Here is a 19754-nt window from a genome sequence, read left to right as displayed (position 1 = left end):
TAGTCCGGAAAATACGCTATACTAAATCAATTGAAAGTCCTTGACTCAAATCATGCCAGACTATCATTTCAAAAAATATAGTATCCCTCTCTGACTTATCATACGGTCACGAAACTGATAATTTAATACACATAGTTTTAAGAGACACTTTTTCGGCACAAATAACTCGACTGTTGTGTGAGGTGATAACTCAACAGTCTGCCTTTTTTTTTTATTTTTTCCAAAGCCAAGGTCATATATACTGATCACGTAAGTGCGTATGAACAGACCGTCCAAGTCCTTGAGTGGCTACATTTGGCAAAAGCAACAACTCACCCCCCATTTTTCTTCCCCCTGTCTAGCTTTGCATTTGTTTACGGCCACATAAAGTAGACTGTAAAAATCGACAGGCAGACAGAGGTGCTGGATGACCTTGTCAGAGAGAGAGAGAGAAGGTTCCTGCCGTTCTCCTAAGGCAACCAAGTGTGCTTTGATGCACGATGGCAGGCAACACACTGTTTCCCCAGCGACACACGCACACCAAGGCAAACAACACACCACGCAGATTCTCCCCATTACCACTGTGTAATTTTGAGCTGTCATGGACCCCCTGCGACACCCTCACGCAGGCAGTGTCTTTCTGTAAATCACAGGTGTCAAAGTGGCGGCCCAGGGGCCAAATCTGGCCCGCCGCAGCATTTTGTGAGGCCCGAGAAAGTAAATCATGAGTACCGATTTTATGTTTTAGGATCAAATTTAAATGAAGAGTATAGATGTATATTAAATTTCATTATTTTGTCTCTTTTAAATCAATAATTGCAATCTTTTATTTATTGTTTTCTGTTTTTAGTCCAAAAATAATTTTGTAAAATCAAAAACTATATTTTAAAGAAAGATAAAATAAACATTGTTTTAGATCTGTAAAAATCTGAATATTCAGGGTTTTTAATCCAGTACTTTTAATACATTTATTAAAAAAAATATAAATATAATATCTAAAATGGTCCGGCCCAAACCGAGTTGATGTTAATGCGGCTCGCGAACCAAATCTGGTCTGACACCCGTGCTCTAAAATGAATAGAAAGAACTGTAATCTCAGTTTGGAATTTTCAGCATAGCTCAACATGTGAGTATCTACTTTTAAATGAGTGTTATTTTTATTTACTCTTGAATATAATGTCTGCCTTTAAATCTTGCATGACCTGTTCCACAATCCCATAGAGTATGCACTCTTGGTTTTTTTTAAACCTTTTTTGTGCCACTTATCGCAAAAGATGGATCACCATCAAGCGTAATATCAAGTGACATGTCCGTGAATTTTGCATGAGATCAGTGAGAGCTTACAATATCACACGCGAGCTCACTTTGAACAAGTCCCCAATTCTGTTTTGTATTGTCACTGTTTTATTTGTCTCTTTTTTTCTTGCTTGAATAGAAGAAATCATGGTGTGAACTATTCCCAGTACCATTATCATCTCCTGGGGTACTTACCTAAACCAGAAGCCGTAGTCTTTTTCTTTCAAAAATAAAAGAAGAAAAATTGAACGACACGTTTAATCCCATTTTACTATCAGTAACTGGAAATGACTTGAACAAAGGCAGACTTTTTCGCGGGCCGTTTTCCTTTTTCTGTTGTATACGGAACAATGTTTAATATATGTAGGAAATTGCTCCAATACAATGGAGAACGCCAAAATGGACAATATTGGAACTCAATAGCTGCTCCCGTATCAGGCGCTCTCGCTCTTTTTTTTATTATCTGTCACCAATTTGCACCGTGTGGTGATTCTGCCTTTGGTTTGAACCTTTCAATTCATTCATTCATTTTCAAAAACGCTTATCCGTGTTTGAGTCACAGGCGATTTGTGCTTGTATGGTAAAATCATGTTTTTTTGGTACTTACTTTCTTCTGTGACCCACTCTCAATTTCATATTCCAACTACTCATAGTCATATGCACTCTGCCTTACCTTCAACAATCATATTGGTTTCTACTATGCACAGGTAAACCAATATATGACTTATTTTCAACTGTAAACTTTTAAAAATTCTGGATCTGTGTGCGTTTTGATATTTTTAAAAAGCTTTACAATGATTTAACTAGTGCAGGGGTGGATAAACTTTTCGGCCCGGGGGTCACATTGAATTTAAAAATTTGACAGATGGACCAGGTTAGAACAAGATACGATACATATAAAAAAGTGCATCCGTTAACAGTACGTATGAAACATAAACAGAAAAAAAGGACTAAAGTATTAACATACTCATCACTCATCATTAAAGTAAAAAGTATATAGTACAAAGTCAAATAAAAAGGAATGTATTAAGAAATATTAAAATGTCATTTAAAGAAAGATAGAGGGGCTGTAAAACACGAAAAACTAATAAGGGTGGACACAGCTACTGCTACTATCTTCCACGTGACGGCGCCATCTTAAAAAATAAAAATAAAAACATTATTTGGACAACGTCGGCAGGCCGGATTAAAATGCCCCGCAGGCCACATCCGGCCCGCGGGCCATAGTTTGCCCATGTCTGAACTAGTGTGTCAAAACATGTCATAATGGCTCATTAAAAGTCATCTTTTACTTGTAAAACAAAAAGTACAAAAACTTGTACAAATAGTAAGACTTTGCTTTCCGTATACTTTTGTCCATAGGGTGAATGCAAAAAAAAAAAAGTGCAGTGAGGCTATCTGCAGTGCAGCACATGCATTGATTTTGAATAATTTACGGGCACCTGTGCCGTCATCGATGCAGTATCGTGTCCATCCATCGCATTCTTTATTCATTCTATTTTTCTCCACCCACACACTGTGTGTGCACATTTTTTTTTGCAGCTCATTAACCCACCTACGAGGGTGTACACGCAGTCTCGGCATCAATAGATTTGCAATGGGTTGTGCCCAGTTAACCTCCCAATCCAAAGGCTAGGATTTCTCTTAGTGAGCAATGAGATTACACACGCTGTTCTTTGACTTAATCTTCTTCAGAGGCCATCAATTTATTTTGTCCTAATCTCATCTCCAGGCCCTGCATGCGCTGGTCGCGTGCACGTCTGTATTTCACTGTGGGAAAGAAGATCCTACGGATATTTTCTGTCTGCTTTCTATTTTCAAGCTATTGTGGTCTGTTGCATGACTTTAGACTGAATTTTCGGAAGGGGATTGTATTTTTTAAAGGGAAAGGAGGGAATGGACTCTACATTTAAGGTTATATTATAACCACTGTTGGTCTTTTTCTAGGCAAATATTTTATTGTTCATCGTATCATCATGGAATTGTCATAATTTTCTAAACTAAGAGATGTTAATTTGGATTAATCATTCATTCAAAACAAGAGACAAAGAAAATCTCGCTCATGCTCATTATATGGGCAATTTTAAGTGTTGAAATCAATCAACCTAATGCACTTGTTTTTGGAATGTGGGAGGAAACTGGAGTACCCAGTGAAAGCCCGCATAGGCATGGGGAGGATATCCAAATCCAGGAAGGTCAGATATAACCATTGAGCAGAATTTTAAAGCGTACATGCTTGCGACAGATGAATTAATTGAATTAAATATATAGTTACATCAAGAGATTTAAAACTTAGATTTGTTACATGGTAAACCACCATGTTGCACTTTTATCTCAAATCTTTGCTCAAATTTAGAAGAATATTCGTACATGTTGTACGTCACTATTGATGTGTGTGTGTGTGTGTGTGTGTGTGTGTGTGTGTGTGTGTGTGTGTCTGTGTGTGTGTTTATATTTCATATTAAACTTCCCTAGTTTTTCCACTTTGATGTTGACACTCCAATTGAATTTGGTATATATATTTCAGGTTGGAGTGTATTTGAAAGACTAACTAATTTAAAGAGGAAAAAGAAATCTTTGTTTTTTTTTTAAATAAACTTTTTAACCGTAGTTATGATCAGGAGGCACATGACAGCATATTTAAAGTACTTATTAAAGGTTAAAAAAAAAAAAAAAAAAACCTAACACTGTCTCTTTGAGAAACGCTTGCTTGGATGTAAATTCCTGAATCAAAAGAAGGAGAGTTTGAAAGGGAATACCAAATCAAGCAAATGTTTGCTCCATCTTACGCATTAATGGTGTTGCCGATGATCAAACGCCTCTGGTCTATATAATTAAACAGACGCTCTTCCTCTTAGAGTCTAGCCTGCTTGGTGGAGAAAGTATCCGGAAAAGGGATTTACACCAGCTTGGACAATCTACACCGTCACTGCCATCATTGACCCCCACGCGGTTTGGTCCCAAAAGGTCAGCCGAGGCTTTTGGGGGATATTTTTTTTTTTTGCCTTACTGTCCCTTTTTAAAAAAGTCAAGCCAACCCATTAGGAATTGATCTTGGCTACAGTAGGATTGTCCCCCTCCTCCCCATCGAGAACCTAATCTCTTAAGCCAAAAGCAGTCACATTATCTAACTGAAAGTTTTCAGTGATGGACATGCAGTGAATGTGGACGGAATGACAATTTTGGAGTGTTAACATTTTGTATTTGTTGAGAAGGTCAGGTAGGGTAAGAGAAACAGGCTTATCTCTACTGGTTACGTAGAGCTAGATAAGAGACGGGACTTGGCGACGGTAGGGCAGATTGCTGCTGTTTTATTGCCAAGTGGAATCCCAAAATTTCAGATCCGGTGATGAGGGAGGTTAACAGCGGTGGGCCTATACACGGGGGCTAGCTCGGCGTGTTCCGGTAATCCCGCCGAGCAGGCAAGGGAAGCGAGGGATTGAGCAGGAATGGTGGATCTATGTCTTGCCTCTTCCTGACTTTCATGCCTTGAGGTGTGTGAACAGTCATCGCAGGCGAACAAGCAGCTGCGAGTGGGGAAAATCCCCTCTGTGCTTATCTGAAGCCAGCCTCTTAATCACAGCCTTCATCTGGCTTGCCTCTGCATCACCCTCAACTCACTCTATCTCGCATATACACACACACAAATACACACATATATACACACAGGCATGCAACCACACAAAGTCATTCTCCAGAACACCACTCCACTTTGTGGACCCCCCGACGGCTCTCCTTGACTTGTCTGTCAATGAGTCCCTCTCAGGCCTCGAGCTTTGAGGTCATCCAAACAATCTGTCCACTCATAGTTTATGAACAGTATGGAAAAACAAAATAAAATTCATCCAAGCAAAGCTAGAGTCATTTGATTGCAATTCACATCTCATTTTACAATGGGTGAGTCAATGGATGCTTTTCCTCTGTGTAGGGTTTTAGTCATCCAGTTCAGAGTGACCCATAATGATTTGAAAGTAACTTATAAACTAGTTAATTCACCAACTGGAGGTTTGGTTGATGGGAAGGTCGTAAAAAGTCGATTGGATGCTCTGTCGATTAGTGTCCCGGTTGGTTGGCTGACCAGTTAGATGGGCTGTTAAAGTAGGTTAATGGTTTTTCAATCACCATGGTTGGTTTCCCCATTCACATTAAATTGCAAGATTGCTGGCAAATTCATGTCCAAGTGACCATACCTCGTTTCAATTTGTCTTTTTATTGAACAGCCTCCTCACCATCTGTATATAGAAAAACATATGGTGCACAAATAGTGTGCATTCATACTGTTTGCAATTACCTGCAGATCGAAAATAATATTTACACTAAGCCAATTCCTAAGCGCGTTCACAAGATTACCACATTCTCATTGCTGAAAAGCCATTGAATCAAATCATATCGCATCATATACTTTTTAGTATCGGTGGAAAATGTATTGTTGTCGGAGGATCGATCAATTTGGCTAGCGTTACCCAAAATGTGTGCGTATGATGGATTATTATCTATGTATTATTTTGTACAATCATAATCTATAGCAGGGGTCGGGAACCTTTTTGAAAGAGAGCGCTGTAAACAATTCTGTGCGATTTTTTTTTTTAATAGTAATTTTACCACTACTAAAAGTATCTGGATTATTTTGATCACAATGGTATGTTGTTGCTAATCAATGAATATCAATGAGATCAATGAGTATCAATGAGAAAATGGATTCAGAAGAATTTCAAAGTCAAAATATATAAAAATATGCACTTTTTTGTCATTTTACTACTTTTAAAGTACAAAAAGTCTGTGAATTTATTGATAGCATTGTTACGCTATTGCTAATCAATGAATATCAATGAGTTCAATAAGTATCAATGACAGAATGGATACAGAAAAAAGAAAATCAATGCCACAGTGCCAACCTGACGTTCCTATTGGTGCATTCAACTTTTTCGGTTTCCATATTTTAGCTTAGAACCATAAGCACCCATCAAAAGAGCCACATGTACCTCTCGAGCCACAGGTTCCCTACCGCTGATCTATAGGGTAGTCTTATTTTTAGCTCTTTGCATTTGGATTATTACTATATTTGAAAGCATTTCATTTTCCAATGCTAAATTATAAATATTATAACCATAGTGCTACTCTAGTATGCCCATCTCTTTCAGTATTAAGGTACCTGACATTTCATTTTGTTGAATATTAATTGTGTTTGAAGCCACCAGGAAAAAAAAAACCTTTCTTTTATGACCTTGATATACTTTCTGTGTGAGCTTTTTATTAAATGGCTTTGCAGTCTGGATGTAATTACATACCATGGCTTGAGGGCTGGCAATTTGTGTTATGGATTTTTTTTCTTGGCCCTTTGGTTACTTTTTTAGAAAGGTTGGTTGCTTGGTGATTGCTTTGCACAAAAGTCATTTAGTTGGTTTGATGGCCAGTAATAATTAAAGTAGGTTTATTCGTCTATTGGTCAGTTTATTGGTTGTTTTGTTTGTCATTTAATGAGTTGGTTTAATGGTCAGTACAAGTTTGACCGCTTAGGTAAATATGCTTTTATTTATCTGTGTTTATTTGTATTGGTTTGTCAAACAATCAGTTTATTCTTCAGGTAGTTGATTCTGTCTTTGTTTTGTTGGTTGCAGCCATGTTTGTTTGCCCCGTCAGTTGGTTTGTTGGTCAGATGGTTAATTCATCACAAGGTCAGTTGACTGGATGATTGATTAGTGAGTTGTTGAGGTTTTATTTTCTCTTGTTTTATTGGCTGTCAATCAAACTAGCTTACTGCTTTTCCCTATCTTCCATTCCACATGTGTTTGATTCACTTTTTAGCACCGTGGTGAGTGAATCTTGGTAATATGCATTAAGTTTATTATCACAATCCCCATGATGACAGTGGAATGAAACAGCCTGGCATGTCAAATGAACTGGATGGTTATTGATCCCAAATCCGACGGCATTTCTAGTGCTCTATGCATTTCAAACAAGCACGAAAAAAGCAGTTATTTGCTCTAGAAATCCTACGAGTGAAAGAAACAAACAAAAACAAGCTCCTCTAATGCTGGAGGTAATAAAAGTTTAAGTATTCCTTGACATCTACGCTTTAAATAACCTAGTAGCATTTTCAACTTGCTCAAGTTGCTCTGCTATCATTTCTAACACACTGAGCCAAGCCTCATATTTTCTTCCACCACTTCTCCATCTTCCCTCCATCACCCCCCTCCTCCCCCCGGCCCCACCGGAGCACACTGGCCTACGGTTGAGTGACGGTTCAGGCCATGGAGAACCGATAAGAAAGTATACATGTGTAACTAACAGGCTGCTCCTCACATTGATCCGCCCAAAGGAGCACTAGTGTGACCTTTTCACTGTTTCGCTTGGAATGTGAACTTTCGTCCAAATACACTACTTGATTCAGTCAGAGTGCAGCTGTTTTCTGCCCATTCGCTGCAATGCACTTACTTATTAAATATGTATATCGGCATTTGTGCGATGCGGGTGTTTGGGGGGGTTGTATTCTGCCCGGGTTTGGACTGTGAGAGTGTCAAAGGGCTCTCGATGGAGATGCGTGTTTTTGTAAATACAGTGTTCCCTCACTACTTTGCGGTTTAGCTACCACGGACTCAGAGCTTCGCGGATTTTTTTTGGGGAAAAAAAAACAAATACTACATTGTAACAACATATTTTACAGTTTTTTTTGTTATAACATGAATTTCACTCTCTCTACCTGTATTCTATATGGTATACTGTATACAGAGGGGTAAAAAAAAATGGAAAAAAAATTAAGCATTTTAGAAGGGGAATACCTACTTCGCGGAAATTCACTAATCGCGGGTGGTCCCAGTCCCCATTAACCGCGATAACTGAGGGAACACTGTATGTCAAAGTGAGTGGCCGTGATGATATATTGTAGTAGCCCCTTTTTATGGTAGGGTTTTCCCCATAAGTAGGAATTTATAGTCAAGGAAATATTGGGAAGTGGACATAAGTTTCAGTTTTGGGGGTGATATTCAATGTCAAGTAGAATCCAATGAGCACAATGTTGAATTGTTAGCTTGATTGTGCCATTGCTTTTTTGTTGTTGTCATTGAGGATGTTTAAATGTATTGGACGTGAATTGGCGTCTTTGGCAACCAGTGATTCAAATGTGTGCACTTCCTTGGGTTTATACTTTTATGATATTTGGAGCGCTACTGCAACTGCTGAGTTCTCAATTTCATTTTTTTTTTTGTGTGTGTGGCATTTTCTATTGAGTTTCTTCTTCAGCTACAGAAATGCATGCTCATTTGTATTCAGGTCAAATGAATAACTTGGCCATTGCATAACATTCTCATTCTTTGCCTTTATAACTCTGGTTGTTTTCGCAGTATGTTTCAGATCACTTTCCATCTGCTCCGTGGAGCGCAATCCAAATAGTTTTGAAGGATTGTACTGAATTTCAGTAGATAATATTGTCTGAAATGCTTTAGAATTTATTCATCTGCTTTTGTTCGAAGGCACACAAAGCATAAATGCAAAGGAAATTTCACCTAGAACTAAAAACGCACCTGCAATGTTATTTCCATAAAGTACTATGCTTCACTACGGGTATAAAAATTTTTAAAAATCTCTTTTTTTTGGCCTTGACAACACAACATTGAATGTGAAGTAAAACAATCAGTAATTTCATCTTAGTTTTTTTAGATCCAAATCATGTGAAGAGTGTAGTAATTACACCAATTTGCATACTTGATGTAGTTCCCGCACACATTTTTGGCATTTTAGTGCGAAAACAACACCGGTTTGATGGGAACTCTGAGCAGATCTTAACTGATAATTATTATTTATTGTGCTCAGGGTGTGTTAAAATTCAGGCTTACACATAGCTTGGCTTCTTTCCAAGTTCCCAAATCATGCTTCTCTGGTTAATTAATGGCTCTGGTTTTCTTTAGGTGTAACTATAAAGAATTGTTTGTTTTCAGTCGCCCTGCAATTGGCTGGGGATCAATAAAGGTCATCTTAGATAATCTCCAGACGCCCACGAGTCCATGACTCTAGTTGGAATAAGCCCCTTGCAGAGCTTAGATTGATAGATAGACAGATAATTGTTGAGTGAAGGGAGGTCCCCAACCCCCTCTGTTGGCTAGCTGCCACTTATTATTTCAATGCAACCAGAAAAGCTTTTGACTATCTTGTTTTCTTGTCATCCACTTCAAATGGGTTCTGTTTTGTATGGTAATTCTTAGCAAAAAAGACTTTTTTTATCTGAATGATTTCCCAATCTATATATATAGATGTATGCCAGTGAACTCAACTTAATTCTCTACTCAATGTAGCAGATAATGGAGGCTAAAATATAGCTTAGTGTCAATACGTAATGGAGAGTATGGAGTCATACAATAAATATACACTATCTGTGTTTTAGTAATAGAAATCATATAAGCAATTAGTAGTAATTCTGAACAAAAAGTGCAGCAACATTAGACAGATAATCTTAGATAGTCAGGGCCGTTTTTTCCTATGAGTAATGTGGGCGATTGCCCAGGGTGCAATCTATAAGGGGTGCCCAAGACCCCACATATTTTTTTCAATTATATTACCACTTGTCCAGACAATTATTCCCTCATTTACACATCAATATAGTGGCATAGATCATGGTGGAGTTTGCAGAGGGATGGGTTGTCCCCCTCCTATTGTAATTAGTGTCATTGGGGCAATTGGGAAATAAATAAAACGTGTCCTATTGCAACAAATTTCTCATTATTTGTAATTGAAAACCTCAGTCGTTTATTTACAATCAAGATTCCACATGGGAATTCCACTTTATCAGTGTATTTAATGCTATATGTTGTAATAGAAAAGTAGATTTAGTCTTGAATTCATTTCACCTCGGATGCTAGCAACCATCAGTATTGCCACATACATAATTCTATACATGATTTGAAATTGCAATTTCTAGGTGTGTGTAAGTTTGGCTGTGAAAAAGGTAGACTAAATGTGTGTGTGCCTCTCTGCAGACCCACACTACACACAAAACCTTAGCTCTTTGTGGTTCTTTCATTATGGTATGTGGCAGAGGGCACACACACCCCACCCTGTACATCCAGCATCTTCTCCATACTGGAAAATGGCCTTTGTGTCCCACTAGGATTGCCTGGAAGAGGTTATGAAGTATTTGGGAGCACATGTCTGATCAGGCGCCACCCTGATGAGGCAGTACAGCACTGAACATGTAATGATGACTGTTGAGATAAAGATGTGGACGCAAAGTGGGATCTTTCATCGCAGTGGGTTCAAATAATGTCATGGGGGAGGAGGGCTGGTAATCAAAATGGTAGACCGTTGGTGTCCTGCTGAAAAGACAATTGTTGCATTGAGGGGCAATCACACTGAAATGAAAACACTAGACAGGGAGAAATTAGGGTACTATATATTTATTTAAGGAGGCACAGCATCGTCATGTGGACAGAGGTTGCTACTACATTCTGTTGAATTACTGTATTTTCTTGATACCATTTGTTTTTAGTTAGTGGCATTGTGAAGTATATGTTCAAGATTTGTAGATTGCGTTATTTTGATGACATTAAAATTAAATGTACCTAATATATTAATATATGGCCAACTAGGCAATTAATTTACTAAATTTTGTACCTTTTTTTTAAACTGACTTTTTTTGCTATTTTTAATTTAATTTTGCATCAGATCATACATAATGAATACTTTTTTTTTTAATTCAAGCACTTGTGCATTATTTTTAATTTTTAAATAAATATATCAAGCTTTCATCAGATATACAATAATATACCCAAATAACTGAAAAATAATATTTATATATTTTTGAAATTATCTTTAGCTTTAATCATAATTTTAAAATTTAATCATCAGCATATACCATGTAAATGCAATTTCCATTAGGTATGTATTTATTTGCTTGTTTTAAAATATTGCAACTATTACATGGGGAGAAGAAAATGTATTGTCATTCTTTTAAGTGAATGAATTATTAACTCTATTTATTCATCAATCATTTTACATTTTAACAATCCAATACATTTCAGGCATAGTGAGAATGGATTGAAAACCATCAGCATTCATCAGTCTCACTATCAGCACATTTGTAATATAAACAGTTCATCAGACACTATTGCCTTTACACTTCTACAAGATATTTAAATGTGTGTTTTCCTCGTAAATGAGATCATGCAAAATGTTTTTTCCATAACACATATTTACAGAAGGCTGATGAATATCCATTTGGTGCATCATATGAAAAGGCGCTTTTCTGTGCCTGGCAGGGAAATTGCTTTCAGTAAGGATGTTATTGTTTGAAGCCAAATGTAATAAGACAATCACAAAAACACTCCATCATGACCTGTCCAATTAGTAGGAGCGCAGTTTGTTATCATCAAGTTGTCCTCACATATTCTCTGCCCTTTAACTGCCTCCTCATTACCATAATACCCTTGGGAAAACTGCAGTATAATGACATCACTTTGTATAGAGGTCTCTACACATTGGCTATTGTGTGTGTGTGTGTGTGTGGGATTGTGTGGGTGCTCTTAACACTTTTAATGGAACCTAATGCATTCTTAGTCCTATTCAACGACTCTTAAAGAAGGCTATTTTTTATGTAGTGCTTATAATTTATGAATAACTCTGCAAGTAATGCCTATATTATTAAATGAACATGTGTAAATGACTTTTTGAAAAATGTTAATACAAGTAAAATGAGCCAACGAGCCTGGAACAAATCAAATAAAATGTATTAATCTTAGATAGAAATGAAATTCATTTGTGATTTTTTTTAGGTACCCGTCTTCCCGAGAAAGGCGCGACTACGGGAAGCATCATCGGCGCTATTATCGGTGTTATCCTCATCGTGGCGATTATTGGCACTGCCATCGTCATGTTCCGTAAACATCGTGCCAATAAGCTCAATGGAGAGTGAGTTTCTCGTCTGTTATGGTACTTTTTTTGGTTGGTAACTTGCTTTAAACATGTTTTGCGTTATTCTGCAGTGGTCCACCCAAGCACAAGCCCCCACCACCTAAGAAAAACAACACTGCCGTGAGACCGGTGAGCTTTTGTCTGGTTTAATTTGCCCTTAACATGATTACAATATGTGAAATGCCTTCCTCAGTTAAAATGGCAGCGAATGACTTGAAAAGGAATGTGTTTGTGTGTAGGAGGTGACCAGCACGAACCTTCCCGCGTCAGAAGAGTACCTTCTACAAAACCAGTATTATGGAACCCAGGATGCAGAGCCAGTCACAGTGAGATAAACACTCTTCCCATTTTTGGGATTTGCTTGATATCATTTTAAGTTTGTTCGCTAACTGGAACAATAGACAATGAAACAACTAAAGATATTTCTGTAGTTAAGGGTTAAGGTCCTATGTTTGCTTATAAGAGTCTGTCAATGCATCATTTTCAAATTGTAAACATCGGTATGGCATAATAATTTCAAATCAGTAGAATCCTGATTTATATAATAACATAATCGGACATAGGCTTTGTAATCATCATCATCAACAACAAAAGCCTAATTGTCATCATACCCCGAACTGCGTATGACGAAATTGGTAGTGCGTTTTCCCGACAAAAGACCCAAATAATTCATAATTTCAGACTCGTAATTTGGTATTCTGCCGTTATGGATGCATCGCATCACCCCCTGAGCGGATCACTTACCCCTCACTGTCTTTCACTTACCTTCATTCAGCCAGTAGGACGCAGATCACCGCCTAACGCCTATTCATATTACCTCACCCTTAAATTATTACACAGAAGGGATTCTGTGTCGTGCTACCGCAAGTTTAGAGTCCTGATGGAAGTGTAAAAATACCTGTCCTTAAGCCTATTTGTCCGTATATTAATTCTCCTCATGTCTCTAACTCATTATCCTTTTTTTTTTTTTAGCTAAAACGGTTGCCATGTTATGAAAATAATGTCGTAATTTTTCAAAAATCAACGACAGACAAAGATGAAGAAAAATTCAATACACAAAGCTATCATTTTATAAAGATAAATCTTCTTCTTGCAGGACTTGGATGCTTACAACGATGACGAGGATAACATTGGCAATGAAGGGCCACGGGTGCACTACCACGCCGCCGCTCCCTCTGGGTGGGACGATCCGGGCAATGGCGAAGCACCACCTTTCTATGAGCGTAGTGGGGTCGAATCCCATCAGGGTACTGACGTCAACCGCGGGGACAGCTTCATTTCTTCTGCCATGTTCGTGTAAGCAAGGCCTGCTTGTACAGAGGTGTGTATGAATGTGTGTGTGTATTGAGAATGTATACTTTTTAAAAAAATGTTTTTGTCCTCATTTTTTGAGCCAGTAAAAGTACAAAATCGTATTTTTTTTTTTTACAGGGACATTTGGGAGGTTTTTTTTATAACTTATTCATGTAATGTTAGATAAAATCATTGGCGTTCATTTTGTTTCTATATGGCGTCTGTTACTTTTAGAATTTTTATTTTAAAGCATGTACTTATGTAGTAGAGCTCGCATTATGATATATAGATTCCAGGGTGAATCTGGATTAGGTCAACAAAAACTATCACAATCTCTTGTTCTTTCGTGAAGGATAAATTTTTTTTAGATTATGTTAAGAGAGCCAATTTGTGTACTGATTTAGTGGGTCAACTATTTGAACCCCCCTTCTCGGTCTCTCTGAGGGGCTTTGTGTGCCAATTCGTTGATTGTCTTGAATCGTTATTTAAATTTTTAAAGAATGTACATTTTATTGATTGCCACCGTTTAATTCATAAATAAGTGAATAAATATCCTTTAAAATAAGTTTTTTGTATACTATGTTTAACTCTAAAGCATGAATGGTCATTATCTACCAAGTTTTCTACCGTTTCGTTTTGTGGTTTTTGTTTTTAACGGGTGGTAAATTATGAGTAGGATTGAGAATTAAGCTCTAGGACTGTGAAACTGTCATTTTCATTATTTTTTGAGTGGCTACTCTCTATTGGGTTGAAATCGGGGAATTAATCAGTGAATTCGTTTGATTATTTTGAAGGTTTTTGTCCTTTTTTGCTCCCTAATGCGCTAAGTAAGGTCTTAAAACGTAGTTAAAAAACAATCCTTCTATTGAAAACATTTTTTAAGGTTAATTTAGCCATTATCTGTAATGTTTTGTAGTTTTATCCAAATAAATTGCTCTAATTCCATAAACATTAAATCCCTTTAAAAAAAATCCTTTAGAGTTCAAAGTCATCCATTCAAATGTACATTTTAACGACATCTAAATGTCAAATTTTTAAAGATGCTCTCATCTCAAAGTTGCTGTAATTCAAGCATTTGTCCAGCCGGTGGCAGTGGGAGTTTAAAACCCAGGATGTGTTGCAACTCCCAACCCTGGAATAAAAATAAATCTGTTTTAAATTTTTTGCAAATAGCCAGCAGTGAGATTATTATAAATGCAACACAAAAGGATAACAGATGTCTTTTTCTTGTGCTTTTACTCAAAAGCTCAATATGGTTTCTATCCAATGAAAAGCAAGTCTTGTCTGACTCATCTATTTCCATCTCGAGCTGCACATCCGCTGGTGACATGAAAAAAAAAGAGCCATTTTTAGACCAGCGTGATTCATTTGCTGCATAGAGAGAGACTGCACCAAAAAGGAGGCCTAAATAACTACTAAACACTTTTGTTGTTACCTAAAAAAATGATTTGGGATAAATCCATCATGAGAGGACATAAAAAAATCGACATACCTCTGTTCAAATGCAAGGCTTAATGATAAAATATGAGCCCAGGATGAATAGTTTATTAATAACTATTATGCATACCTGTTTTTTCAGTATTTTATCCGTTTTTGATCATTACAAGTTATGTACGCCGTATAACAACTTTTGCATGGGATTTTTTAAGTATGTTTTTTGTAAAACCGATTTTTTTACCCATCTTGACTCTAATCCAGATCGTCTTAGTCACTGGTAGCAGACGAAAATGTCATAATTGACTGCTAATATTGTCATGTTTTAAGCAAAATATGCGCACACAAATTCCGCTTTCATACATCCGCCTTTTCACTATATAAATATAGCGCGTCAGCAAGCAATGTACCCAAACAGTTCAAGCTGTCAGTGACATCTACAGAATCTTGAATTTAATGCTCCATTGGGCAATTTTTTTACTTTTTTGTTCACCTTATGTCAGTAAATATGTGCCACGTTGCATTTGTACATTTTTTAAATATTTTTTATCGCTTAATAAGGGGAATCACAATCATTAATAACGGGAGCAATTGCCGAGGTTGACAGGTATGTATTATGGAATATTAATGTTTTTTTCAGGTTCAAGTTAAAATGGCAAACACATATCTACCCAAATAAATGTATTCATTTTACATAACACAACAACTTAAGTCCTTTGCTAGAAAACTGGCAAAAAAAAAATCGACTTTTGACTCAGTGCTACCATCAGAAACAATTTCCGATGTTAATGTTTTAACATAAATGGCATGTTGAGAATTTTCCAGGCAATGACATTGCACAGCATGGAGGAGATTAACCGACAAATTGGCGGCAGGTAACCGATGAAGGCCGGGAATAAACCTCCGCTGGCTTCGGCACTGTTAAGCCTGTTAAAAATAGCACTAGAAGACAAGAAGGTGAGGATTGAGAGAAGTGGGCTGTAAGTGTGGGAGGATGGAAAGACTTCCTGGAAAGAAGGTGGTTGGAAAATGAAAAGGTGACCTTTATTCGTGTGCCTGCTGGAAAAACGAAGGGGAAATGTGGAAGAATTTCTGATGGGACGGCCATCATGTGTATGACCATGATGAGCATGTTTGGCTGCGTGGTTCTAGCTTGGTTGGTAAGTTTGCACACACACACACACACACACACACACACACACACACTTACACACATTTCTAAATGGAGGCCTGCTTGAGCCTGATAAGCCAATGACTTGCTACGTTTATTTTAAGAGCGAGAAAGTTACCTTTAATTAATTTCTCAATACGGCCTTGCTGTGTATGATAAAGTCGTAAAGTTTGATTTAATTTTAATGACTTTAATGACTAAAGCTCAAACTCAGAGTGAACAAAAATGGTACACTTGAAATTGGGATGTACAAAAGTTAGGCAAAATACCTTCATTTTGGGGGATTTTTTTTAAAAATATGAGAGAAACTCTTCAAAAAGTGTTTGAGTTCCTCTAACTAACTTTTCTCTTTCCTCCCCATACTTCCCGGTTCGGTTTCATCACGACTCCATTGTTTGCGCAAAAAACACCAGGCCAGAAGGACACAATGTGCCACAGGAGAAGAGGACGAAAGCGGGACGGACGCCAGCAATGCGGTGAGTGATGCCGTCAACAAGAAAGCCCCCTATTGTTGGGGTGTACTCTTGTGAGTTAGAAGAGTGAAAATAGCCAAGATGAGGCAACACTGTGCATTAAACCATTCTGGATAAATACATCTGATACTCTCAATCCACTGCATGATTATCATAAAGAAAATATAGCAACCGTTCAAATTATGGCCTTGGTATTCATTATTAAAAGACTAGGCAACGATAAATTGCCTTTATTCAAGTAAGGCCAGGAAACCCACTGTAATTCAGTCAGTGTTAGGAACTGAAAATGTCACTTTTACATTGCTTAAAATACATTTAGGTTGAGGAAAGGCAGAAACCCACCAGCAAATATGGTGTTTCTAGTTATATTAACAAATATGCTTTTTGGAATTTCATCAGTTTTGTGTCTTTATGGACTAATGTTTACAAATTATGTAAAAGTATCTCTTTTATGGCTAGTAGGAATGCACTCCAATATCAATGGGCTTTTTGCATAGTGATATTTTGTTTTGTCGCTGTGTACCCTTTTCAGTTTTTGGTTTAATAATGTTGTCACGAGATTCCAGCGTAGGACAGAATAGATACATATAAAATGAAGAATTTTGTTTTATTGTGAAAGATAAGATGGCCCTCATAAAGCAGTCTGTCCATTGCACAAATGATAATTCATTCTCAGAATGCACACACATGCATAATTCTATGACTTTATTATGATAATGTTTTTTCAGGTTTTTTTTTTGTTTGCCAATGACAGTGCAACAAAAACCTCTAATTGATTTCCCCCCTGAGCATTCTATTTAAGTATAAAGTATAGGATAGTGTAGTATAGGATGGTATAGCATGGCATAGTATTGTGATATTATATCATTTCTACACATTTTACAAATCTAAAGGGGCTTGCCTCTGTTTGCCTTTTTCCCCCATTGTGTGTTTAGAGTGCAGTAACATTGCTGGAGGGTTTTAGGGGATGAATATTTAATGACAAAAGCAACTCCAATTACCTTGTTGCGTACCTTTCTGGTGGCTCCCTGTAAGCATTTAGTTTCTGACTCAGCCGACACACACTAAAATATCGAGTTGTTAATTGGGTGGCACCTCTTGGTTGGATATATCTTCATTTAGCATTTGGCATAATTAGTTTTTATTTAGTCTTGACTTATTGCTTGGTCTTTGTTGTCATCGTCATCATCATTCCTTCCATCACATTTCTGGGCACCAGGACAAATGTGTCTACTCACCAGTAGACGTGCATAGGTACACTAATAGATTGGTTGCCAGGAAATACTTGACAAATAGAATGAGGAAGGAAAAAAAACTGATTAATGGCCTCGTTCCTCCTTATCAGCCTGCAGAAGATTTACTCCTACTTTCTTTGCGCTTTTTACTATATATACAGCTACTCCCTTTAATGAATTGCAAATTAGGCAACTCATTAAATCTATTCCACCCCTTTTTAAACACAGATTCATTCTTTGAACCGCATCAATTGTTGTGAAGGGGTGCTGGAGCTTATCCCACTCAACTACAGGTAATAGCCAATGGTAACACTGAATTGATGGCCAGCCAATCACAGGGGACAAAGAGATGGACAATTATTCACATTCTCACTCATAGCAAGGGGCAATTTAGAGTGTTTGAGCTTCCATGCATATTTTTGGGATGTAATACCCGGAGAAAACCCTCACAAGCCCGGGGAGAATGTGAAAACCCCACATAGCGATGACTCAGCTGGTATCCAACCTTCAACCCCAGAACTGTGAAGTCGACGCCCTATTTGAAACAATAAAGGCTCAATTTATTTATTTCCCAAGTATTGTCATTGGATTTTCATTAAAACTCCACATGTCCATACAGAAAATGTTCCAAGGGCAAAATGGCATCCCTAGTAATTGCAAAAGTCTTCCCGATTCTACGTCACGCAGATTGAGATTAACCTTTTGACGTGGGTTGACTCCACAGGAATACTTTAATATGCCACAATTTAATCCTAATTGAGCTCAGCCACTGAGCGTGTCCCCGGGCACAATGATGAGACTAGTACAGCAGCCATGAACAGCTGGATGCTCTAGACTAGCGCTAGTGCGCTGCATTGTGGGTTATCTGGGGTGCAGATATGCAATTACGACTTTACTCTTTAAAAGAGGAAGGGGAAAAAAAGTTAATTTTGGCTGCCTAAAAAGATCACGCCATTCCGAAGGTCAGTTAACTCTTTATAGGGCTGCCATTTCACTCATAAGCTGCTATTTTCAGCAAAAAGGCAGCTCATATTCATAACTAGGGGCAATTTATAGTGTCCAATCAGCTTACCATGCATGTCTTTGGAATGTGGGAGGAAATCGGAGCACCCACAGAAAACCCACGCAGTACATGCAAACTCCACACAGGTGGACCGACCTGGATTTGAACCCAGGTCCCCCACTGTGAGGCAGACGCGCTAACCACTCATCTGCCCGGCCACCCTCACAGCTTATTGTACTGTATCTATATCCAGAATTGAGGGTCACGTGTTATGTCCTTGTGTGTCAGTCACGTCGCTCTTCCGATGCTACCAAATGACCTCTTATGTGTCGCCGTAACATGTGTGTAGCACTTTAAATGGAAATGTGACAATCCCCCGCGAGCTTTGTCAAGGATAAGTCTGTGTGTGTGTTTGTGTGTGTGTGTGTGTGTACGCACGTTACTTTCTGAAATGTGTTGGCATATATAACCTTGGGAGCTCTCCTTCCTCTGAGCATCATGGGAAGGCTCAAAGGACAGTGGTGGTGGGAGAGTGAGGATTAGCCAATCAGCGCACATCATCGCCTCCATGTTACTCATCGTTTCATACTCGGCACAAGATGTCTGTAGTTCCATGGAAGGATGCATAAAGACGCTAACGTGTAGGCCGATAAGTCGTCGAGTGGGAGCTAAAAATAGACTCTTTAGGAGGAACAAAGAGGAAAAGAACACATAGAGAGGATTTAAGATGGAAAATATCACAAAATAGGTTTCTTTCCACATTATACAGAGGCTTTATATACTGTATATAGTACTAATGATATAAAAGAACAATAGTAATGTCATTGTTGCCTATGTTTTAGCAGTGTGTATATATATGCACATACGTGTATAACGTGTATGTGAATGTGTATGTGTATGTGAATATGTATGTATACGTATGTGTATATATATGTATATGTGTGTGTATATATATATATATATATATATAT

General features: G+C 37.7%; 1 protein-coding gene across 2 annotated transcripts in view; it reads left to right on the top strand.

Annotated features, from left to right (window-relative positions):
• LOC144199461 (nectin-2) overlaps window positions 1–14383 on the top strand; it is a 111495-nt gene extending 97112 nt beyond the window's left edge. Inside the window, exons 7-11 of one of the 2 annotated variants that reach the window (XM_077721112.1) lie at window positions 12036–12171; window positions 12246–12303; window positions 12414–12500; window positions 13271–13495; window positions 13606–14382. In XM_077721112.1, coding sequence (XP_077577238.1) covers window positions 12036–12171; window positions 12246–12303; window positions 12414–12500; window positions 13271–13474 — 485 coding nt within the window. In that variant the 3' untranslated portion in view covers window positions 13475–13495; window positions 13606–14382. Of the gene's footprint in view, window positions 1–12035; window positions 12172–12245; window positions 12304–12413; window positions 12501–13270 lie in introns of both variants that reach the window. The other variant, XM_077721111.1, reaches the window with a different exon arrangement.
• Window positions 14384–19754: the final 5371 nt, after the last annotated feature.

This window comes from Stigmatopora nigra, chromosome 7 (genome assembly GCF_051989575.1).
Source record: "Stigmatopora nigra isolate UIUO_SnigA chromosome 7, RoL_Snig_1.1, whole genome shotgun sequence".
Classification (NCBI taxonomy): Eukaryota; Metazoa; Chordata; class Actinopteri; order Syngnathiformes; family Syngnathidae; genus Stigmatopora; species Stigmatopora nigra.
This window is presented reverse-complemented; position numbering and strand designations above follow the sequence as displayed.